Genomic DNA, 25,772 nt, shown 5'->3' on the forward strand with positions numbered 1-25,772 from the left:
TGCCATCCACTTTTTATCTTGTGTTGTTTTCTTTGCAATGCCACTATTTCCCCTCATTTTTCTGCTTTCCAGTAGATCTTTTCTGACATTTTCAGAAAGGATTTGTTATTACCTCCTCTGTCCTTGTATGGCACTTTGTTTCTTTGTCTGATAATCACACTTACCAAATGGACGATAACTTATTTATTTACATATATGCCTCTCCTAGTAGATTGTGGACTAGGATCAGAACTGGGCCTATGTTTTATTTATTCTGTAGCCTCAAAACCTAGGAATACAGTAGGTGTCTTATAAGGGCTTGTTAAATAAATACTACCTTATTCAACAACTGGCTCTAAATTCATCTGACCCCAAAACAATATGCATGAATACAATTGTGAAGTATTTTAAATCATTGTATAAATACTGATTTAAATAATTATGGTGATTTATATACATCATAATGTTTAGCTTTAGTTTTATAGAGCCAAACTAATTTTTAAGCTTTTTTAACTTAAGTAGTTATAGCACTAAACAGGACTATCTTTCCAGTTAGGATACAAGCTCCACTAGGACAGAGATAGAATCTTCATGTTTGTATCTTCAGGGATTAGCATGTTGCCTGGAATATGGAACGTACTTAATAAAATGCTTGTTTTATTACTTTCATTTCCTCATTCAGGAACGAGCTATTCCTAGTCATTGATTTTTATCTAAAGGATGAAGAATTGTTCTTTGGGGTTATATCAGTTTCCTCTGTTTTCCTTTTGTAAACTTTTATGCATCATCTATGTAATGACATTTTATCTTAATCTGTTGCTTTTTTATTACTCTGAAACAAGTTTTTATTGTTTCAGAAGTTTATTTTTATTATAATTGTTCTTGTCTACTTTCTTGTTGATAATCTTTTCTGTTTCTTCCCTTACAGTTAGGATAAAGTTATTATTTCATTTCATCTACACTTTTTAAATGTTTTAATTTCCAATGTTAGGCTTTTTTAACTTATTTGGAGTTTGTTGCTATGTCTGCTCTAGAGTAAGGACTTGATGTATTTTTTGGTGATTCAGTAGTGTCAAGAAAAGCAGATATTCTTTGAAAGCATGTTTACTAAGGCTCCATTTGAGGCCTTTAAATCATAATGAGATAAGCACTAAATTTCCTCTCAATAATATTTATTGAATGCCAATTTTTTGTTTAATCATTGCTTAAGTGCTGGGTATACGTTGATGAATAAAGCCGAGAGAGCCACAGAACATAAGAAAACAAATAAATTATTGCAAATTGTGTGTAATTCTATGAAGGAAATGATCAAGGTGCCTGGGGTTAGGGGAGCTATTTGGACAAGGTGATCAGAGAAGACTTATCTGAGGAACAATTCGTTTCAGCCTAGAACAAAAGAATGAAGGTAGCAACTGTTCAAAGAGTAGAGGGAAGAAAGTCCCAGGTAGAGGTTCTAAGTTGTGTTTGTCAGTGTCCTGAATCAGAAACAAGTTTAAGGGATTTGAGGAATGGAAAGACAGGCAGTACAGTGAACAAAAGGAGGGATCATCTGCAGATGAGAGCTTTTTGACAGATTTCTATAAGACATTTAAACAGATGGAAGCCTGTTGACAAATTAAGCAGAGTAAAGAAGTGGCAACCCAGAGAACATTGGCTCTGGGAAAAGATAGCCAATCTACCTAGCAGATAGGCTTAGAGTCAGCAGGGTAGGGTGAGAAAGGGGGACGAAGCCAAAGGGCTTATATGAAAGTCTATCTGCAAAGGGACTATGAATTGATAACCAAAGATCACAAGGCATAAAAAGGAATCCAGTAGCATGAAAGAAGAAAAGCAAGATAAATAAATTTAAAAATTGACCCAAGAAGAATTATAACTCAAGAACAGAACTTTAAAAATAAAAACCTGGAATAAGTATCCTTATAAAGATATAGTAAGATATTATACTTTTAGAGTAAAACCATATTTCTATGAAAAAAGGTACAATTAGAACAAAAAGATATTTTTTTGAAACTAATATAAGTGCTGAAATTAAGTCCAGGAAAGGTCAGGCAATGATTGCTTTAAATACAACACTGAAAGCATAAGTGATAAAAGAAAACATTGATTTATTGGACCTTATCAAAATTAAGAACTTTTGTGCATCAAATGACATTATCAAGAATGTGAACAGACACACAGAATTGGGAGAAAATACTTGCAGGTCATATAACTGATAAGGGACCTGTACCCAGAATATCTATAAAGAACTCTTACAACTCAACAATAAAAAGACAACCTATTTTTAAAATGAGCAAAAGAGAATTGAGTAGATATTTCTCCAAAGAGGATATGCAAATGATCAGTAAGCACATAAATAGATGCTCGGTATCATTAGTCATCGGGGAAATGGAAGTCAAAATCATGAGACACAACTTTACATCCAGTACGATGGCTATAATCAAAAAGGTATACAAGAACAAATATTGGATAGGATGTGGAAAAACTGGAGCCCTCATACACTGCTGGTGGGAATGTAATATTGTGCAACAGCTTTGGAAAACAGTCTAGCAGTTACTCAAAAGGTTAAACATAGAGTTACCATATGATTCAGCAATTCCACTCCTAGGTATATACCCAAGAGAAATATAAACATATGTCCACATAAAAATTTGTACACCAATATTTATTCATAATAGCCAAAAAGTAGAAACAACCCTAATGTCCATTAGCTGATGAGTGGATAAGTACAATGGAATATTATTTGACAATAAAAAGAAATCAAGTACCAATACATGTCACAACCTGGATGAACTTTGAAAACATGATGCTAAGTGAAAAAAGCCTGCCACAAAAGGCCAAATATTGCATGATTTCCTTTATATGAAACATCCAAAATAGGCAAATCTATAGAGACAAGAAGTAGATTAGCAGTTACTTAGGGCTGGTGGAGATTGTGGGGAAAGGGAAGAATGACTGCTCATGGGTATGAGGTTTCTTTTTGAAATTAAATATTTGAAAATTAGAATATATTTATGGTTGCACAACTCTGTAAATATAATTTTAAAACTATTGAATTATATACTTAAAGCGTAGATTATATGGTATTAAATTATATCTCCAGAAAGCTTTTAAAAGAAAAATCCAATAAAATAATTGGAAAAATAAAATCAAGGAAATCTGCCCTACACAGAGCTTTAGACAGAGATAAAATATTACTGATATGAAGAATTAATTTAGGATACCCAATAGCTGTTTCATAGGAAATCCAGATCCAGAAACAAGGAAGAAATTCATGGTTACAGAAGAGAATGAAAACTTTGTCAACCTTTACAATGTAAAAGTAAAGGGACAGCTGACAGAAAGTAGATGCTAGAAATGGAGAGAAGAAATAAGACATCCTTATATAACAAAGGTGGAGTCAGAAACTATTGTCTAAATCATTGGAATAATAAATAGAGAGGTGGAAAAGAGGAGTCCCAGTGAACCAAGCACATGGAGTTAATTCTTGGTTAGAATGACTTATGGTAGCATTTCCTTAAATGTGCTCTGGAGAATATCAGTTCTGCAGGATATTAATATTAAGTGGAGGGGGAAAAAAATAAAAGGTTCCATGGTCAAGGAAGTTTGAGAAATACTGGGATATACAAATTTTCTGAAACACTTCCCGGTACCTTTAATCCATTAGTTTACATTCTGAATCTCCAAGTTGGGGATTTAGCATGCAGACGTTCTTAAATTTCTTTGATCGGGGTCTTATTTTCAGAGACCATCTTGAGGAACGAGTGTTTCACTAACCATTTTGGACCACATTGACTTGGAATATGAGCCCTGCTTTAGGTGAGGAATGGCAGGAGAGCAGACAGTAACGAAAGAATTACAATTTGGAGAACTCAGAACCTGAAGTTACTGGCCTATTTGCTTCCACTCTTGTCTTCTCCAATCTATTCACCACTCAGTTGCCAGAAAATCTTTTGTAAACATAATTCACATGATGTCAGTCACTTGCTAAAGACTCTTTAATGACTTTTCATTGCTCTTGGAATAAAATTTAATCTTACCACATCTGACAAGGCTCTACAATGAATGATCTTGGCTGCTGCCCAGCTCTTCATTCTTATCTTCTCCAGCTTTCCTTTTTTCTTACTTTGCTCAGGCCTCACTGGCCTGGTATGTGCTAAGCTTCTCTTTGTTTGGGAGCCTTCACATATGTTCTTCTTTCTACCTAGAGTGTTCTTCTCTCTGCTTGCCACATGGCTGGTTTCTCTCTATCCATCATAGTCCTTCTTTGAGTAACCTAGCTAAATAATTCTCTGTCAACACACTTTGTTAGTTCTCTTTATGGCATTTATCACAATGTTTAATTACCCATTTATTGTTTGTTGTTTGTTTGTTTGTTTGTTGGTTAGGGATTATAACTCCATGAGGGTGGGAAGTATGTCTGTTATATTTACCAATGTATATTTGTATGCAGTGCTTGCAAAAAGCCCGGTATATAGTAAGGTGCTCAAATTTGTTGAGTGAATGAATGAAGAATGAAAGTTATTTTAACATTGTAGAGTTGCTAGTGGACTATTCTAATCTGATCTAAGCTAGTCAGGGCCTTTAGCTCCTGTGGTGGCCCAGAGAGCTGTGGAAAGCATTGTGATTCGGGCAAAGAGGATAAAAGCGGGAGAGAATTAGAAAGCAAACAATGGTCTTTTCCATCACAGCAGACCACATGATACATATTATGTGCTCAATCGTCTACAAACCAGAAACTGAAAAAATTGCTTTCTTATATCCAGAATTTCTATCTTTAGTAGTGTCTACCAATATTTCTACTAAGTGCCTAATGATGACCTACAGACTCCACTAACTCAAAGCGTAGATAACAGTGAAGGTTGTATGGGGGAATAAGGATGGAAACATCACTGTGTTCCTGTACATGGGCTCCCACTAGGACTTTTGTGGGCCATAGGCATTTTTTAACTTCATGGGTCTCTTCCTCCATAAAGACATATTAAAACAACAGCCTTCTGTGTTTGACTATAGTGAATCAATATAGCAGGATTGGGGGAGGAAAAAAAAGCAGGATGGAGAAGAGCATGCACTTTGCAACTAGATGAGACCCATGTTAGCTACTAGCTAGAACATCTTGAGGAGTTATTTAATCTCTCTAAAGCCTCAGTGTCCTCATCTGTAAAATGGGACTATGAAATTACTTATTTCTTAGGCTTGCTGTAAAGTTGAATGAGGTAATGAATTTAAAGAGCAGTTCCTGGTACAGTTGACACTGTTGTTAAGGGTAACAAGTGTATTTCAAAGACGAAAAAGCATTGCATGTGACTCGATGTAGCCTTCTAAGCAGTTCAGAGAATTGAGTGAGGATGGAAACCAGAAAGATTAGTTACAATTACAAATTAGTACAATGAAGGTGATCACCACTCTACCTCCTGCCTAGAAACCTGCTTACACCATATTCTAGTTTGTAATGGGAAGATGCACAGCTGGGGACAATTTGGTGCACCGGGTAATTATTACAGTGTTATTCCTAATAATTGTTCTGTTTTATTTCTACTGTGAAAGAGTTATATGACTTGCCCAAACTACAGGAGGCGAGAACAATTTATTTCTCTTAGTAAAGAAGAGTGTTTCCGTCTCTGCCTCTAGAGAGAGGCAAGGCCTCCCAGCTGCTGTCCAGTGTTCACTAACAGAGAAACACTGGCTATTGCAATGGTCTGCTCCCGAGCTGAGAAGTGTGTTACTACTACTTATTACCAAACTTGCTTTCTTTTATTTTATTTTTTCCAGGAAAGGATGTATTTCCTAATTAGAGAAATAGTCTATTTCCTTATCCATACCTGAGGTTATCGGATACTGTCATTATGTTTAAGAATGTTTCTCTCTTCCTCTAATGGTAGAGAAGTCACATGGGAGTTAGAAAGAACATTGGAGAAGGCAACTGGACCTAGATTTGACACAGATGGGCTTGGGAAACATACTTTCTCACTTTATTTTCTTCCATTCCTTTCCTTTCTTTCCTCGTCACTTTCCCTTAGCACCCTACTTGCTCCTCCAAGAATAGCCTGCCCTAACAGGTGCTGCTAAGATCAGAATCTGTCAAAGGTGTGGCCCATGATCCTCGTGCATTAAAAACACCTGAAGAGCTTCTTAAAAATGCAGCATGATTCTTAGGCTCCAGCCCAGACCTACAGAAGGCAGAATGTGTGGAAATACGACCTAGATGTTGGCATTTTGAACAGGGACCCCCCCCACCACAAGAGATTCTCTAAATGTCAAGGTAACTCTCTGAACTGCCCTGTAACATAGGCAGAGCGGGCTTTGTTATCTTTATTTTACAGATCCAGGAATAGACGTGCACGGCTGTTAAATTATTTACCAAACCCATATTTACTGAGTGGCAACCGTGCACTGGCAGAACCCTTGTTCCTTCTTGTATGTGATCTTGTTCAGCTTCACAACACCTTTGGGAGATAGTTGCTGTTCTTTCCATTTGAAATGGTTCTGGGAGGTTAGGCCACTTACCCAGTGACACTTGGCTAATAAGCTGTGGAGCCAGATCTTAAACTAGTTATCTGTTTGACTCCTGGGCCCGTGTGGTGTTGTTTTCCTGAACCTTCATCCTTGAATGAAGCCACACAGTCTAGCACACATGTACTAGAAAAAAAATATAATCCTTCTTCACACAGTGTTCCACAGTGTTCACTCTCTAAGACTCAGCTTCATTCTAGTGCTTGAGCTTTTGGAAAGTTTGCTTTTCCATGTGAAATTCATCATAACATCTTGATGCATTTTTCCTCCTTCCCACCAGGCTCAATCACAGCAGGTCAGTTATAGTCTTCTTTCCTGGCATCCAAGTCTTCATGACTTCCTCAGCAGCATTTTCAACTGTCAAGACGTGTCTATCATAATATTCCTCTAGCCGGCACTTTCCAACTCCCGCCATGGCGGTCCAGATCTGTTTCAACATCTTCTCTCATCATCTCCCCACACCTTTACTGTCGTGCGGGGCAGCCTGCAGGGTCTCAGCTCCCGCTCCCCACATAAGAACGTAGGACATGGTGAGGCCAAAAAGGAACACCCACGGAGCCATAGATAGGGGAGTCATACCACTATATTCTCGCTGGTGGCTGGGTTGGAGACACAGGAAGCAGGAGCCACACTGTTCGCAACCCTTACTGCTCCGCTTGCAGGCTCAGCCACCATCTTCTTGCTAGCCCCCATTTTTCTGCTAGCGTAGCCACAGCAGTTATATTAGCGGCCAATGGCTCACTGGTTATAGCTGACGGCCAACTAGCCACAGCTGATGGCCATCCAATCACAGTTGGTGGCCATTTACTACCTGAGCCAGCACCTTTCTACGTGAGGCTGAGAGCCTGGAAACTGCACTCCTGGCTCTGTCCCCACACTCCACCCCTACAGACTCTAGCCTCACAATCTACACGACAAGCGTCTTCCATGAGGGGCCCTATGCGAGGAGCCTGGAGGTGAATGCAATATCCTGGACACAGCCAGGCTCTCTGGACACAGCCAGGGTTTCTCAGGGCACCACCAGTGCTTCTGGGCACGGCCAGACTTCCTGGGCTTCTTAGGGTACCACCAGTCTCCCCTGGCACAGCCAGGGCCTCTCAGGGCACCGCCACTCTCTCTGGACACAGCCAGCCTTCCTGGGCACAGCCACTCTCTCTGGACACAGCCAGACTTCCTGGACACAGCCAGGGCTCTCAGGGCACTGCCACTCTCTCTCTGGGCCTCTCGGGGTACTGTGCTGGAACAACAGCGGCTCACAGTCAAGGTGCTTACATATTCTCCATGGCGGCTGGTCAAGACACAAAAGCAAACATCCGCCAGTTCCACTACATGGTGGTATGTTCCCAAACAGTCAAGCTGTCCATTAAATTAGGGATGGAAGGCAATTCCCCATAGTCCATAGTCATTCGCCAGGGCTGTCCTGGGGGTGAGGGATGACCTTGACCTTACCCTCAGCTCCCAAGGAGGATTCAGCAAGCGTTTCCTCCTGGGACTACAAGTCCTGCATCCAGGCTGCCTCAGCAAGAGAGCCTGGAAACTGCACTCCTGGCTCTGTGCCCACATTTACCATTTGTCCTCGTTCTAATCAAGCAAACCTACTTTGTCCTTCATGTAGTGTTGTCTCACATCTGCCTCCATTTTGTTGCAGACATTGTCCTAACCAGCCTCCTTCTTCCCAACTCCCAGTCAGCAGCAAATAGACTTCATCTTGGGGGCCAGTTCCGGGTAGCAGTGCCTGGAACCCAGTCTTGAGAATTAGGCCAATTCTCTTAGGCCAATTGTGAGATTAGTGAGAGTATTGAGATCTGCCATGGGCTCACAAAAAGGGCACAGCACCACACATAGCACAAATTGGCCAGCTCTGTGTAGTTCAAGTAAGCACTTGAGAGCCAGAACTGGGTTTGAATCTCAGCTCTGCAACTTATTGCCTGGGTGATCTTGAACACAATTCCTTCATCTACAACATGAAAGTGCTAATACCAACTGTCTAGGGTTGTACATTACATAAAATGAATACCAAGCACCTGTCAATCGGTAAATGGTAGCTGACTTAGTGTTTCCTCTCTTCATTCAAGAACCTCTATAAATTAAACCTGATAGCTGTAACTTATTGGCAACAGAGATCGACTGAAGAGTTTCACCCATTTCAAATCCCTCTATATTAAAAGCTCTATACTATCAAATTAAGGAAATTTTAAGCTAGAAGGGAAGTTTAAATAGAGAGATGCACTAGCCTTTAAAGTCATTGAACATGTAGCCATACTATTTATCAGCCTACTGCCAATATAATATTATATATAAATAGAGGTAGGGAGAGAAAGGAGGGAGGAAGCCAGGGAGAGAGGAAGGGAGGCTTGAAAGTAGAGGGGGTGAGAGAGAGAGAGAGAGGTCATTATTTTATTTGTTCAATACAGCACCTAGTGTAGCCCAATATATAATTAGCCATGGAAAAGTAACTGGCTTAGGACCAAATGGAAGATGCCCCCTTTTTTTTCCCAGTGGAACATTTGGTTTATTTCTGATACAGTGACTCTCAGGACAGTGGCAGATTTGGGCCAAGGGGTAGGGATGGGGTAGAGAGCTAGAACTCCACCTTTGCTCTAACTCAAGATGAATAATTTCCTCACAAGTTTTTTTCTAGGCTTTCGTGTAGAATGGCTATCCTATTTTATGCATGTTAATCACATTACCAAAGATTTTTTTTTTTTGTGGATGAGAGAAGAAAGATCAGGCTGGCCACTCTGACTGAAGTTTGTACTCATTTAAACATCCAGTTCCCTGCGAAGGATTTATCCCTTTCCTGGGAGAAAAATTTAGAATCCATGTTTTAGGGTTGCACTCTGTGGTCCAGAAGTAGAAATCAAACCTCAAAGACCATGAATAAAGATGTGCCTTATTATAAGAGAGAGCTGTGATATGCCCTGGGAGAAAAGGCTCAACAATATTTCAGATACGTCATATATGCAGGTGGATAACAAATGAAAGAAATTCTCCCAGATTTGGGGTCCCTTGGGGGAGGAAAGGAACTCTCACAATGAAAGGGGATATTTTGGGGTTTTTTCCATAGCAGCAGATTGGCTCCAATGGGAAAGATTTCCCAATACTGAAAGGTCTGCCTGTCACTGGCCAATTTCCTTTGATACAGATCCCTGCCCCTTCCCTCTCTTATCCTTCTTTGCATGACTGGATATCAGCATGAGGACAGACACCTCCTGTTTTTTGAGATGATCATTCAGAATTTCTGTCTTCACAATTCAAGTATGGACACATCCAACCTTGGAAAACCGAGATCTTCCCCGCCTGTTGTCCTTCACATCCTGGGTCATCTTTTACTTGTACATTCATAGACCTAAATCTAGGGATTAGAATGGAAGTAGATGGTTGAAAATCCTTGGATGATACCAGACCCTAAACAGAATTTCCCTTTCCCCGTGGTGTTTCCCTCCTGACAGCACTGGTCTGTGTGCGTGTCATCCACTTCTAATACGACTGTTGCTGAGCAGTCTGCAGCTGTGTTGAAGTTATTCGTTTATGTGGTTTGGGCCAGTTTCTGAGAAACAGGCAGAGCTGGAGAGCAGAAGAATCCATCAATGTTAGATTTGAATGAAGAAAATTATGGTCTTTTTGGACTTGTTGCCCTCCACAGTGCCAATATAGATATAAAAACATCTGAAACTAATTTAATGTTGTATGCCAACCATACTTTAATAAAACATTTTAAAAACAGGTTATGGAAATGATATAGATATAGGATAGATATAGAGAGCTCCAATTTTCAGAGAAGGAACTTGGGGGTGGGAAGAACTCCCCAGACTCTTTGGCTACACTATCTATTCCTTGCAGTTTTGTCTAATCAGTTTCCTTTATGTGTTATTTCTATGGTTGGTTTTTGTATTTCTAGGATTTTTTTTTTTTAAATATCATTTGAGGACTTCTAAAAATAGAACATTTGGCCCACATTAGATGAGCTTTTTACACATCTCGAAAAACATGGGTACACTTGGTCATCCTGGTAGTATTTGAAAACACATATTTTGTTTGACATTATTTGTGAATTAGATTTTTCCTCCTCAAAATACATGTAGAAATGCTTCCATATGTTGGAAGTTGGTCTCATCATTTTGCTAAAAGGGAAAAATAAAAACTGTAGTTTATAGCAATTTTCATGTGAATACATATCATATAAAGGTGTTTTCTCAAAGTTAGCTAAAACCACTTTCTACTGCTTCAATATACTAGTAAAGTTAAGAAGATAATATCCTTTGTTTAAAAATATTAAGTTGGGATTGAAATATTTTTTAAAATATAATGAAACTAAACTAGACTACTTTGATTTCTTATACAAAATAAGATAATAGGTCAGGATCTGACTTTAATTATTTTCAAATAGCCACAAATCCATATTTAAAAAATGCTTTGTTTTTTTTCATGTACTACATTTTTTATGTAATAAATTCTTTTTTATTAAATTTATTGGGGTGACATTGGTTAATAAAATTATATAGGATTCAAATGTGCAATTCTAAAATATATCATCTCTATACTGCATTGTGTATTTGCTACCCAAAGTGAAATCTCCTTCTGTCACGATATATTTGACCCCATTTACCGTTTACTACTTCCCCCCCTTCTTCCTTACCCTCTGCTAACTGCTAAACTCTTGTCTGTGTCTATGAGTTTTTGGTTATTTGTTTGTCTTATTTGTTGCTTTCAGTTTTATATCCCACATATGAGTGAAATGATATGGTTCCTGACCTTTTTTGTCTGACTTATTTCATTTAGCATGATAATCTCAAGATCCACCCATTTTGTTGCAAATGGTAGTATTTCATCTTTTCTTATGGCTGAGTAATATTCCATTGTATGTGTGTATCATATTTTCTTTATCCAATCATCTATCAAAGGACATATCAGTTGTTTCCATGTCTTGGTCACCATGATTAATGCTGCAGTGAACATAGGGGTTGTGGGGATAGAGCCAGGAGTTCCCAGGCTCTCGGCCTCACCTGGAAAGGTGCTAGCTCAGGTAGTAAATGGTCATCAACTGTGATAGGATGGCCATCAGCTGTGGCTAGTTGGCTGTCAGCTGTCACCAGTGAGCCACTGGGCACTAATATAACTGCCATAGCTACGCTAGCAGAAAATGCTGGCTAGCAATAAGATGGTGGCTGAGCTAGCAAGAGCAGATTGCAGTTAGCACAGCGGATTGCAGCTAGCCAATGAGGTTGGTTGGCAGAGAGAAGTGGACGGCAGGTTGCGGATAGTGTGGCTCCTGCTTCCTGTGTCTCCAACCCAGCCACCAGCGAGAATATGGCATGACTCTCTTATCTATGGCTCCATTGGTGTTCTATTTGGCCTCACCATGTCCTGCGTTCTTATGTGGGGAGCGGGAGCAGAGACCCCGCAGGACACCCGGCATGACAGGGATACACATATCTTTACAGATAAATGGTTTCAGATTTTGGGGTTAGATACCCAGAAGAGGAATTGCTGGGTTGTGTGGTAATTCTATTCTTAATTTTTTTGAGGAAACTTCGTGCAGTTTTCCATAGCAGCTGTACCAATTTACATTCCCACCAACAATGTATGAGAGTTCCTTTCTCTCCACAACCTGTCCAACATTTGTTACTGTCTTATTGATAATAGCCATTCTAAACGGTGTGAGGAGGTATCTCATTGTGGTTTTGATTTGCATTTCCCTAATAGCTAGTGAAGTTGAACATTTTTTCACATATCTGTTGGCTGTTTATATGTCTTCTTGGGGTAAGTGTTCAGATCCTCTGCCCATTTTTAAATTGGATTGTTTGTTTTTCTGTTGTTGAGTTGTATGAGTTCTTTATATATTTTGGATAATAACCCCTTATCAGAGGAGTTGTTTGCAAATGTCTTCTCCATTCAGTTGGTTGCCTCTGTTTTGTTGACAGTTTCTTTTGCTGTGCAGAAGTTTTCTTTCTTTCTTTTCTTTTCTTTCTTTCTTTCTTTCTTGCTTTTTTTTTTTTTTTTTTTTGTGCTTTTACTTCCCTTGCCTTTGAGGTCAAATTCATAAAATCCTCTCTAAGACCAAGGTCCATAAGTTTAGTACCTATGTTTTCTTCTATGCAATTTATTGTTTCAGGTCTTATATTTAGTTCTTTGATCTATTTTGTGTTAATTTTGGTATGGTGACAAATAGCAATCTAGTTTTTTTCTTTTGCATGTGGCTTTCCAATTTTCCCAGCACCATTTATTAAAGAGGCTTTCTTTTCTCATTGTATGTTTTTGGCTCCTTTATCAAAAATTATTTGCCCATATATATGTGGGTTTGTTTCTGTGTTCTCAGTTCTATTCCATTGGTCTGTGTGTCTGTTTTTCTGCCAATACCATGCGGTTTTGAATATTGTCGCTTTGTAGTCCAAGTCCAGGAGTGTGGTAGCTCTGGCTGTTCTTTTTTCTTAATATTGCTTTGGCTGTTTGGGGCCTTTTGTGATTCTGTAAAAATCTGATGATTGTTTTGTTCTGTTTCTTTTAAAAATGCCGTTGGAATTTTGATGGGGCTTGCATTAAATCTGTATATTGCTTGGGGTAGTATGGCCATTTTAATTATGTTGATTCTTCCAATCCATGAACACAGAATATCTTTCCATTTCTCTGTATCTTCTTCAATTTCTTTTTAAAATGTCTTATAGTTTTCAGTTTGTAGGTTCTTCACATCCTTTAAATTTATTCCTATGCATTTTATTCTTTTTGTTGCAATTGTGAAAGTTGTTTTTTTCTGAAATTTGATTGTTAGTATATAGAAATGCAGTGGACTTTTAGACATTGATTTTATATCTTGCAAGTTTACTGTATTTGTTTATTGTTTCTAATAGTTTTTTGGTGGAGTCTGTAGGGTTTTCTATATAAAGAATCATGTCATCTGCAAACAGTGACAATTTGACTTCTTCATTCCCAATTTGGATGCCTTTTCTTTCTTTCTCTTGCTAAATTCTGTTCCATAGATTTCCTGACTAATTTCTGAGCTAGGAATGTTTTAATCATTGCAAATTTTATTGTATATTTTTATAAATGGTAGGTGAAATAAATTTCCCTTCATTATTCCAATTTTTCAGAATTTTCTTGGCTTCTTCAGATGAATGTTAGAATGATTTTATGAAGTTTCAAAACTATCTGCAGGGATTTTTTTAATTAGAATTTTATTAAACCCATAAATTAGTTTAGGAAGGATAGTAGATTTTTCCTGTCCAGGATCATGGTTGGTCTTTTCCTGTATTCAATTTAAAAATATTTCTCTGTAAATTGTATAATATTCTATATATGAGTCCATTAAGTTTTATATTTAATTAGAGATTTTATAGATTTTCATTGAGGGAAGTGAGGTAGGGATGTGGGGAGAAAACATTAACATTACTTTAAATGTTCCTCATTCTAGTTTTCCCATTATTTTTATAATGCTATGTTTGATAAGGGAAGGTTGTTTAAGGACTTAATTATCAACCTGTAGCAGAACAAATTATCCAATGCATATGAGGATCTTCAAATTATAGTACCATAAAGAACTGTTTTCCAACTTCGAAAACGCCAAATTAGATGTGTTCTTAATCACCTGTCCAGAGCCTTTTAGCCAAGCAGGGCATTGATGATCATATTTTCTTTCTAGTTTTCTCATGAATACATCACTGTCATCATCAATGACTATTTACTTCGAGTTCTTTGAGGCACATTCAGGAGCCTTGGAATACATTAGCCAACATCAACATCAAGAGTCTGTTCCTGACCTGCCCACTACCACAGTTAAAACTTCAAGGTCCTCTCTTACACTCCTCCCCCGATTTAAACTCACCTGTCAGGTCCTCTTGAGTGTTCCAACAGTGTTTCTCAATTGCGTCTTTCTTTCATTCTCACATATCAACGTCTCCTGTCTTCTACATTCATCTCCTGCCAATTTGTCCATACCAGTACCTTTCACTTTTACCATAGCCAGAGTGAACTTCCTAAAATTCAAATCTGATCCTGGCACCCCCTCTCTTGTTTAAACACAGGATAAATACAAATATACGAAGAAGGAGCTGGCTATTATATTTTATAATAACATGTTGAGTGCTAGTCATACAAATATAAATAGGACATGGACTTATACCTACTTGTACCTACAAAGGCCAGATGTGTTAGCATCACAGGCTGGTGTGACCTCCTGCCACTCCCTTACCTGTCCTCTGACATCCAGCCACACTGGACTCCTGAGAACACACTCAACTTGCCTCTGCTTTGCTTTGCTCAAGCTATTCTTGTACCTAGCCTGCTTTTTATAGCAAAATCCTACCCTTCTTTCAATGTCAGATTCAATGTCATGTGTGATGTGAAGCTTTTCTCAATGCTTATCTCTCTTCTAACACCGTAGAAGGTAAGGCTAACTGCTCCCTTGATTGCTCTCGCCCAGCGGTTAGTTTGTACCAGTCATGCAGCATATAGACTTTGAGAGCTTATTGTCGTTGTGTCTGTCTTCTTACCTTTATTGTGGTGGTCTCATAGTAGAGGCCCGAAATCAGTCACCTTTTTATACCTGCTCCAGAGTATTGTCTAATAAACAAGGTACTGAAGTGCTCAAGTCTGTGAAGGTGCTCAGGCCCTTATTCTTTTTCTGATAAATATGGTAGTGTTTTTCACAAGGCAAAATTCAACTTATTTTTTGCATCTTAGGGTTATACTGTACTTCTTGGCCTCAGTGATAACTATCAGCTGGAAGGCAGCATGGGATCCTAGAAAGAGGGTAGGGTTCGCAATCAGAAAACCTGCATTTGGTCCATACCAGCTCTATGAATTTAAGCAAATCATATGACCTCTATGAGACTCAGCCTTCTCCTCTATAAATTAGGAATGTCTACCTCCCAGTGTTATTTACAGGGTTCTGTGAAATTATACACATAAGAAGCTGAAAAAAAATTTATAATGAGAAAGTACAATAAATGTCAGTGTCACTTTCATTTTGGTTATTTTTATATGTAAATGGAGACAGGTTTACATAACATAATTCTGTTTCAGAGATTTTAGAAATTATTTTGGAGGAATAAAGCTCATGTAAATATATTTTTAAGTATTTTATTTCTTTTTTTTAAAATGATACTTATATCTAAGTTTGTCTAGATCTTCTAATTTTTAAAGTTTCCTGGGGAGGGGGTGCAAAATTTCATCTCCCCTTCTTTATTTTTGGGTGTTCCTACTTGTGAGACTATCATCAGGTCTCCACTACTTAGAATATATATGTATATATATATTGGAATATATATATGGAAGGGATAGTATTTTGGATGCGTATCCATTTTCGTTCTTCCTGTATTTTTCCATTTTTCTCCTCTCTATTCAAACAGGTAGAGCCAAGCTGCCTCCTCCTCCTCATTTCCTCCTTCTCCTGCCCTCCACCTCCTCCTGAAACCCTGTGGCATCTGTGAGGCCTCAGGTGCTTCTTCCTGGCCCTTGGGTTCTAGTGGGACCTACAGGAGCAAAGGAGAGTAGGGAGTTGCTAGCAAGACTGCTATGTGCTTTCCAAGGAAACAGGTCTTGTCTCCCTTTGGAGCTGAGCTTGTTTGTCGGATGACACTCAATTCTCTCCAGAAATGGTTAGATTTCTCTGTGTGGTGCTCAGGTTTCTACATTTACACAGATGTTGCAGCCCATCACTGAGGCATATTTGATAGTGTTTTATACTTGAATGAATAAATTGGGTTTTCCCGTGCTCTTTTCAAAAGGAGAGGTCTGAGGTTTTTCAAAGTCTTCTATTGTGTTGTCATCCTTGGGAAATGTAGTGCGTCTCAGAGTTCTCAGAGAATAGGAAATGGACAGGTAAGTTTTGATCATAAGAAGTGAGGTGGGAGCTGTCAGGCATGGGCTTGGGAAGACAGACATAGGTAGGATGTCACATTGGGGTCTTGATTTCCAGATGGTGAAGGATATGTGGAGAGCTTAAAGTATGATTACCTTCACCTTCTGTACAGTGTAACTCCCAGTAGCTGTGGACGGCCATGGTTGTGGCTGTAGAACCTTTCGGAAAGCAGAGCTGCCCAGTCATTGGCCTGACCTAGGTCTCAGTCTATTTCATTTAACCCTGAGGATATGGTTTACTTTAAGTTGTAATATCTTTGTTCTTTCTATTCCTTACAGATTCATGAAGGTGGCAGGAAGCACAGTGGATGCAGTTACCTGGCAACAGTAGGTATTCACAATTTTTGCTCTTACTTATTATCAGCTGCTGTGCAATGAAAGATAATTAGTTGTCATGAAGTTTATAGATGACATGTATTAAGCTATCCTTCATCCTCCAAGAAAAAAGTTAAAACTAACTCCAAAGCTATTCTTATGACTATCTCATAGTAATATAATTAAAAAAAACTGACACATTTTGGAAAGCTCAGCTATTATGTACATTTAAATTAATCTGTCATCAGTGAACAGGTAATGAAAATCTGAACATGTCACCATTTCCCCACAAGCTTTACCTTAGGAATAAATTTCCTTAAGAGAGGAAATATTATTAATTACTCAATATACCAGGTGAAAATAGAAACACTTCATTATATTAATGGCAGTGGTCTTAATTATTGCCAAGAGGGTCAATAATATGAAGCAAGTAAAAAAGATATATATATGAAGGGAATGAAGCAGCTTCATAAGAAAAGCTTACAGTGACCAAGATATGTTACCCTAAGAAGAGATTGATTTGTAAAGATAATTCTGTGATGTATAAATTTACATTTTCTTTAAGTCTCCTTATAACATTTGTGCTGGAATGTCCAACATCTTACAATGTCTCATAATTTTATACTGGAATGCTGCTCTTCCTATTGGTAAGAAATCTATCCCACAGCATCTTCTAAATTGTGTCTCATTTAATGCGGTCCTCATAGCTCAGATATATGCTCCCATTCTGTGCCCTCATAGCTGTCATCTATGGCCCTCTGTCTCAGTTACTTGTAACCCTTCCTGCCTAATGCTTGCCTTCCTTCGTCTTAAATGAGTCACAGTATTCCTTACATAATTCATGACGTGTGAAAGAAAGAGAAGTGGACAAAATCTTTACTAAGTATCCCAAAATGAGTTTTGGTTTTTTGCTAATCAATAATTTCAATCATAATGAAAAATATTGTATTCTACATTTATACTTTAAGTTTCTCTAAACGACAAGTTCCAAATATTTTCAGAAATTCTTATCTTCCTTCAAATTGTGTTGGTGAGTCATGGGTTAAATCTGAAGATTTTGTGATTGTTTTGCTTAGAACCCTTCAGTGTCTTCCCTTTGTACTTAGACCAAAAGCCAAACTTTCTATTCTGTCCTATAGGGAAGGCCCTTTGTGTTTGGCCTCTGCTACCTCTGAAGCATCTGGTGCTACTCTACCATTACTCATTCTGTTCCAACACACTGGTGGTCTTTCAGTTCTTAGAAGGTTCACATGCATATGTGCCTCAGGATCTTTGTACATGCTATTCCTCTGCCTGGAATGCTGTTCTTCCCATTTTGTGTGTGGCTGGCTCCTTCAGCTGCCATGTCATCTCCTTCAAGAGGCCTTCCCTGATGAGCCTATCGAAATGAGGTTCCTAAAAAATTCTTTTTCTTAGCTCTTCTTTTCATAGTGTTTATAACCTACAATTATTTATTTTTTTCTTATAACTTGTTTTTGTAATTTGTGTGTTTTTTTTCTTTCACCAAAATAGCACTTATTTAATTCAACAAGTGTTTCTTTAGGCAGTTGTTTATTGGGCATTTACCATAGGGGTAAATAACAGCAATGATAATACTAACAACAATATGGCAGGAACTGTTGGCACACTTTTATATGCCTTACCATATTTCATCCTCAAAAACAACCAGATGAGGTAGGCGAATATTTGTTTTATCTCTTTTCCTACAAATTTGAGGAAATTGTAGAAAATCCAAAGATTGCATAGCAAGTGGCAGATTTTGAACTTGAAGTTTGGTACTGTCTCACTCTAAGAGCTATTCTCTTAACTCTTACAGCTTGGATCCTTTACTGAATGTATTACATTCTAGTGGGGGAATTCAGATCCTCTTCAGGGTCCTCACCAACGGCTATCTGGATAATGTAGGATAAAAGCTAAAGCTTGAGGAATTTATAGTATTTGTAGGGAGAAATAATATCAGTGTACAAATATTAATGGATAAGAATGTAAGGCTTGCTTCCTTATCATGGCCAACAGGGAAGGATCAGAGAAAGTTTTCCTTTCCTAGTCAAGCACTCTTTCTAGTGCAAATGGAATGAAGTGAGCACAGTATTTTATTTTTATAATGGAGAAATATATATTTTTATAAATACATTTTGTTTATTAGCTACTTTAAAAATATTTGCCATCTCTCAAGATAAAGATCATGTGTTTCAAACAACTCTAAAAATACCCTCAGAGCAGGCAACGGGTTGTGTTTCTTTTGGCTCCAGGATCAGTACTCATTTGAAGACAACAATTAGCACCTGGAATCTGTCATTTATTCTTCCAACTATAGTTTTCAGTCAAGACTTGGAATAGTCATGGAACAATTCCAGGAAATCTTGGCCAGGAGGACTCAGTAAAAATTAAAGCCAAATGCCATGTTTCTGTAATCCTGAGAAATGCTGAGGTGAAAATTTCTTAGTCATGTAAAGGAAATCAAGAGTCATTATCAGGAGAAAAAAAAACAAAAAACAAAAAACATAGAATTATCGATACATATCTATGTATAGGTAGCCAAAAGAATCAATTCAATACTGGGGTATTGAGCTTGGAGCTTGAAAATCAGAACGCTGGGTCTGAAGTCATAAATAAACAAATCTATATAGTTAGACTATTTTTATTTTTGAAGTTCAGGCTCTTAGATTTTTGAAAACCAAGATAAATAACTTAATGATTGGTGCTGCCCACTGTACGATAATAAATTTGGGTTGTTTTAAGCCACTATGTGTGATCATTTGTTTAGAGCAGCAATAGAAAATTAGTATAGTACCTAATAACAGTGATTCAAAATACACAAAGAAAAAACTAACAGCACCAAAGGGGGAAAAAGGACAAATCCACGCCATAGGTGGAGATTTTAAAATATTTTTCAGTAATTAAAACAACTAGATTAAAATAAAAACAGGAAGGATATAGATTTGAATAATACTATCAATCAGCTTGACCTAATGAACAGTTGTGGATTGTAGTTGAACACACATTCTTTTCAGGTGCACGTGGAACCTTCACCAAGATAGGCATATGCTCAGCTGTAAAACAAGTCTCAATACATTTGAAAGGATTGAAATTATACAGTATGTGACTTTGATGACAGAAATTAAGTTACATATTAGTAACAAAAATATCTATAAAACACCTAAATATTTGGAAATTGAATAACATACTTTAAAATAATCTATGGATCAAAGGAGAAAGTCAGAAATATTTTGAAATCATTATAAAATATATCAAAATTTATGGGATTCAGCAAAATCAGAGCTTAGAGGGAAATTTATAATCTAATATGCTTATATTGAAAAAGAAGAAACATTTGAAATTAATGACCTTAGTTTTTATCATAAGAAGCTATAAAAAGAACAAATTAAACCAAAACTAAGTAAAATGAAGACAGTAAAGATAAAAACAGAAATGAATGAAACATAAAATAGACAAACAATAAAGAAAAGGTGTTTCTTTGAATAAGTCAAAAAATTTGAAAAAAAAAAACCCTGTCTAGAAAGAGAAAGAGGAGAGAGAATGGAAAAGAAAGAACATAAATCTCCACTATCAGGAATGAAAGAGGGATTATCACTGTAAATCTTATAGACATTGAAAGTATAACAAGGGAATATTATGAACAACTTATTCCAACAAATGTGACCATTGAAATGGACAAATTTCTTAAAAATACAATTTACCGAAAAATGACACAGATTAAAAAGTCTTACTATCCCTACATACCTGGCTCTTTTTGGAAAATCTGGTAAATTCTTATATAACTTTATGTAGAAGCCAAGTCAGAGAGCTCTGGGCCCAGATCAAGTTGCTGACCGATGAGGAGATAGAGAGGTTACAGCTAACCTCTCTACCTCCTTTACCTACCAGATAAAGATTACATCCTTTACCTACCAGCTAATCATGAAGCACAGCTCAAGAATGGCGGCCTTTGCTCACCAGGGAAGCAGGAGGTGAGGAGGATGAGGAGGAGGAGGATGAGAAGGGCAAAGGGAAACTGAAGCCCAACCTCTGCAATGGGGAAGACCTGTCCAATTACCCCTGGACCTAGACCCTGTCATAGCTGGACCTGGCCTTTTCTTTCTGTGTGAACTTCCGGCTGAAGGGGAAGGATGTGGTGGTGAACATCCAGTAGCCACAGCTCGGGTGGGACTCGAGGGGCAGCCGGAGATCATTGACTGGGAGCTCTACAATGAAGTGAGGGTAGAGAGCTCATGGCTCCTTGAGGATGGCAAGTGGTGACAGTGCATCTGGAGAAGATCAACAAGGTGGAATGGTGGAGCAGCTTAGTATCCAGTGACCCTGAGATACCAAGAAGATCAACCGTGAGAACTCCAAGCTCTCAGACCTGGACAGTGAGGTGCACAGCGTGGTGAAAAAGGTGATGTATGACCAGAGACAGAGGTCCATGGGGTTGCCCAATTGGGACGAGCAGAAGAAACAGAAAATTCTGAAAAAGTTCATGGATCAACATCCGGAGATGGATATTTCCAAGGCCCAATTCAACTAACCTGTCTGCCTCCCTGAACTCTTGGGGCTGAGCCCCCAGCTATCTGCTTTACTTTCCCACCCTTCCCTAGGACTTGAGGGCCTCAGAGTAGAGGAAGACATGGGACTGGCTCAGGTACATAGGTCCCAGAGCATCATGGGAGAAGGGCTGAGGCCTTGGGGGCTCTTGTCCTCCCAAGTTGGCCTGTTACATATTAAACTATCCCCCTCCCACCAAAAAAATAAACCAAGAAAAAAACCGTATCCTATGACAAAGCAATTCCATTGCTAGGTATTTACCCAAAGGAAATGAAAACTTATACCGCACAAAAACTTTTTATAAGAATGTTCATACCAGTTTTAATAATAGTAGGCAAAAACTAGAAACAGCTGCAGGTGTCCATTAGCAAGAGAATAACTTAAACTGTTGTGTATTTAGGCAAAGGAATGCTGCTCAGCAAGATAAAAGAACAAATGATGCCCTGCAGACATGAATGAATCTCAAAATCATTATGCCAAGTGCAAAATGCCTTATATGAAAAAACACATTTGTATTATTCCCATTATATGAAGTTCTGGAATAGATTTAAAAAATTAGAACAGTGACTGCCTTTGTGGGTGTAGGGGGTAGGAGGTAAGGATATGGATTGAGAGGGAAAGGTGCATGAATTTTCTGGGGTGGTTGTAATTTAATCTACATCCTGATAGGGATTTGGGTTACACAGGAGTATGCATTTGTTGAAATTCATTAAATGATATGCTTAAGATTTGTGCATATTGTGTGTAAAATTTACTTAAGAAAAAGAACCACAAATATATATTGAACTAGCACTAATGGTATGCCTGTTGAAGTGCTTAGAATGAAGTATACCAAAGTCTGCAGCTTACTTTGAAATGCCTCAAAACATAAAATGGATCAATGGATGGATAGAGGGATAAATAGATTGATAAATGTCTGATAGAGCATGCATAGCAAAATGTTAATTGTAGAATTATAGTGGAGGATATATAGTGTTTCACTATATAGTTCTTCCCATTTGTCTCTGTTTGAAATTTTTCATACTAAAATATTATGGAACAGACCTAAATTGTTATACCTAAATAAATAATATTATCCATTATGAAATATATTGCCATGAAAATATTTATGAAAAACATAATAAAGGGGAAAATGCTTTTGTCAAGTAAATAAAGTAAAATAAAAAATATGTAAATCATATCTCAATAATATAAAATGCACATAAACTCAAAAGGCACTAGTAGATTCATAGTGTTAATCTTTAGATAGAAAGAGTATAGGGACTCTTTTATTCTCATTTTTGCATTTCTGTAGTTTCTAATTTTTCTGTGATCAGCATGTAATGCATTTTTGTTTATAATAGAAACCATCACTGCCCAGCTCCACTCTTGCCACCCTCAATGCCCCCTATCCAGAAGCAACCATCACAATTTTTGCCACTTTTTCTGGTATTTGTTTGCCTATGTCTAAATAACAATCTGATGCTGCTATTTCTTGTTCTGTTTTTTTCCAATTCAAATAGTATCTATTAGTTTCCTAATGTGGAAGATGAGAATTTACCTCTCATACATCCCTCACTCCTCATCTATTGAAACATACCTACTTTTCCCCACCCTCCAATATTTTATATCTTAAGTATTGGTTAGATCAGAATTTGCTGCTCACATTTTCGTGACTATATAAATAGGATTCCTAGCAGAGAATTGGTGTGCTGTGATTACATTTTCTTTCTTTCACTGTTTTGCTTTTCCTGGAGTTAATAATGTCTCTTTTTCATTTGCCTAGTTTCCTAATCTATCCCTAATTCATCTCTAAACTCTGTCCCAGAGGCGGGTAAATGTCTCTCTGTGCAAACACCCCAGGTAGCCCTCACTTTCATCTTGTCCTTGGAGATACTCCCCTGAAGCAGACCCTCCTCTGGTCCCATCTGCACTGGTGGAGTTCCATGTTTCTGGCATAGCTGTTATCTCGGGATCTCCCCTCACCATCATCCTGGGGATTCCTATTGACTCTTATTTGTTGGACCCACGTATATTTTGAGGTTTACTCCCTCCTTTTGATGGAACATTTTTCCCCCCAGAAATTCCTGAGAAAAGATAAACGAGAAGTAAACATGTTAAGACCTTATATTAGAGTTTGATTTATATTTTGGATACATATAGATCTTCCTCAGATTTTGATGCTTTGGCTGCATTTCATTCTAGCTTGCCTTATACCGATTGAGAAATTCAATGCCTTTTAAATTTCCAATGCTTTTTTTTTTTTTTTTTTTTTTTTTGCCCCGTGTCTTCTATCTTAGTAATACTTTTAAGATCTTCTTGTCCCAAGTGAGCCTTTCTGTGGCTCTGTTTATTCTCTTCAGTAGGTGTGTGGTAGGCCCTGTTAATTTCAAATTCATGCCCTTTTTTCTATGATAATTTCCTTTTTTAAAATATATTTTTGATTTCTTTTTTCTGGAACTTCTACAAGTCAGATATCAGAACTCCTCAAACAGTACTCTAATTTTCACAGTGTTTTTCTCTTGTTTTTTCTTCTGTTTTCTGATAAATATCCTTAATCATCTGCATTTTCTGTTGAACTTTTTATTTACATTATCATATGTCTGCTTTCCAAAAGCTCTTTTTATTCCCCAAAGCTTCCTGTTTTATGGCTTCTTATAGTTTCTTTCTTTGTTTCTCTCTGAGGATATCAATTTTAATTGTTCATTATTTTGTTTTTCTTCTTTACTCTCCTTTCCTGTTTTCCTTCCTTCCATAGTTTTTTTATGGTTTCTGTATTTAAGTTTTTTTCCTCTTTTTCCCTCCCTCCTCCCCCCATTTCTATATTTTAGTTTGTCTTTCACATTGAAAATTTTCCTAAATGTCAAGTGATCTGTGGATCTGTACTCCTATTTAAGAGAGAGGCATGAAAATCTGATTGGACATTTATTCTCAACTAGTGGGGGTTGAGGTAGGGTGATCTGGATGGGTTATTACATACGGACTCCTGACTGTCCATGTTTGTTGCTCAATGGAAGATATGTGGATTATCATATCCTCTTCTATGTTCTGTGGCAATATATTGTTTTGGTTTAAGAATATGAAGAAAATTTGCCCTCACAGGGATATATAGCTATAAAACAGGGAGGTATTTGAATGGACTTTTTCGGATTATTGTGGCTATTCTTCTCAGATACTACACCAAAATTCAACAAGTGGTAGTTCCTTAAAGATTAGTTGCAGTGTGGAATGTAAAGCCATACCAATGAATTCTTTATAGTCTGATGCATTACAATCTATTCGTCTTACATTTTGAACGTCTTTAAGTTTTGGAAGCTGATGAGCTCATGGTGGCAGATACAAATATACTACAATTCTAATTTTCACTGAATAGTTCAAAGTTTATAATGAGCAACAATTTCTGTCAGTTGTTTCCTTTGAAGTGACAGGCTTACTTTATTAACTTTTGAGAAAAATATCTTCCAAATATCCAAGTCTGAATAAATAACCATAATTTGTCTGTCAGTCATTGTTTCAAATAAACATGTTCCATGAAAACAGTGATCAATTCAGTTTGCAACTCAGAATCACAGAAGTGTTTGTCCTTGAGACAAACATCATACTTTGCTGTGGAGATGAAGTGTTTTATATATATTTTTCATTTAGTCATACAGATTATTTTTTAAATGTGTACTTGAGTTAAAATGTAATAAAATGAATAATATTTTTTCACTTTGTCAAGGGGATTATTAAGTGACACTGGCGTCTTTGTTTTATTGCACCTATGTGACAGTCATCACCAGTACAGTTTGATGCTCCTGACTTGATTTGTGCTAAGTTGCCAGCAGTTTTACAAACTGTTGCTTTTGTACCATCAGTTCAAATGTCAGCATAGTTCTTCCAGTACAAGCCATGCGAATCAAATCAATTATTTAACACTTTATATATTGTATCACCTCTAATATTTAGTGCCAATGCACCAAGTGTATTTTAGTGCCATTCAGGTAAAAGATCTTTATCAATGCTTAGTTGGTATTGATGTTGGTTGGATGCAAGAAAAAAAAGCTATGTCTGTAGATTTATCCAGATATTAATATCCTGAGATACTAACTTTGTCTTCATGTTCACAGCCAAATCCTTAGCAAGTTACTGTATTGTTGGGAAGGGGCACTAACTTTCCTGGGTTTTCGTTCAGCAGGCATTCAGCAGTGTCAATTCTATGAGTCTCTCAGCTACCGTGTATACCTTTCTAGCCAACGCAGTATGATAACCTACTCTTTAAGATATTTTTCTAACTTTAAAATTTAGAAAAGTTTTCAAAATAATTTTAAAATGTAATTGCAAAACAAGACAACAAAATGTTCTTATTTCCAGGGAGGCATAAGAAAAACATTAGAATTTCAAAATAATTTATAGGATGATTATGGGGTTACACAGATAATAGCAGACATAATAGAAAAAAGCTTGTAAGAACACAGTAGAAATATTCAGAACAAATTGAGTTAACCTTTGAAAACATATATATGTATTTATATTCCAAAACCATACCTTAGAAAAGTCTAGAAAACAAGAATATACAAGTATATATACCATTAACTGTCTGAGCAATG

General features: G+C 37.4%; 1 protein-coding gene and 1 pseudogene across 2 annotated transcripts in view; both read left to right on the plus strand.

The window, feature by feature from the left end:
- HPSE2 (heparanase 2 (inactive)) overlaps positions 1–25,772 on the plus strand; it is a 523,392-nt gene that overhangs the window by 322,857 nt on the left and 174,763 nt on the right. Inside the window, exon 6 of the mRNA XM_081074716.1 lies at positions 16,624–16,671. Within this exon, the coding sequence (XP_080930842.1) occupies positions 16,624–16,671 (48 nt within the window). The remainder of the gene's footprint in view (positions 1–16,623; positions 16,672–25,772) is intronic.
- LOC308508192 (nuclear migration protein nudC-like) lies at positions 17,249–21,187 on the plus strand (annotated as a pseudogene). The gene is made up of 2 exons: positions 17,249–17,306; positions 20,452–21,187. The product of its transcript is annotated as a nuclear migration protein nudC-like (transcript).

The sequence above is a fragment of the Rhinolophus hipposideros genome (assembly GCF_964194185.1).
Source record: "Rhinolophus hipposideros genome assembly, chromosome: 15".
In the NCBI taxonomy this organism is placed as follows: Eukaryota; Metazoa; Chordata; class Mammalia; order Chiroptera; family Rhinolophidae; genus Rhinolophus; species Rhinolophus hipposideros.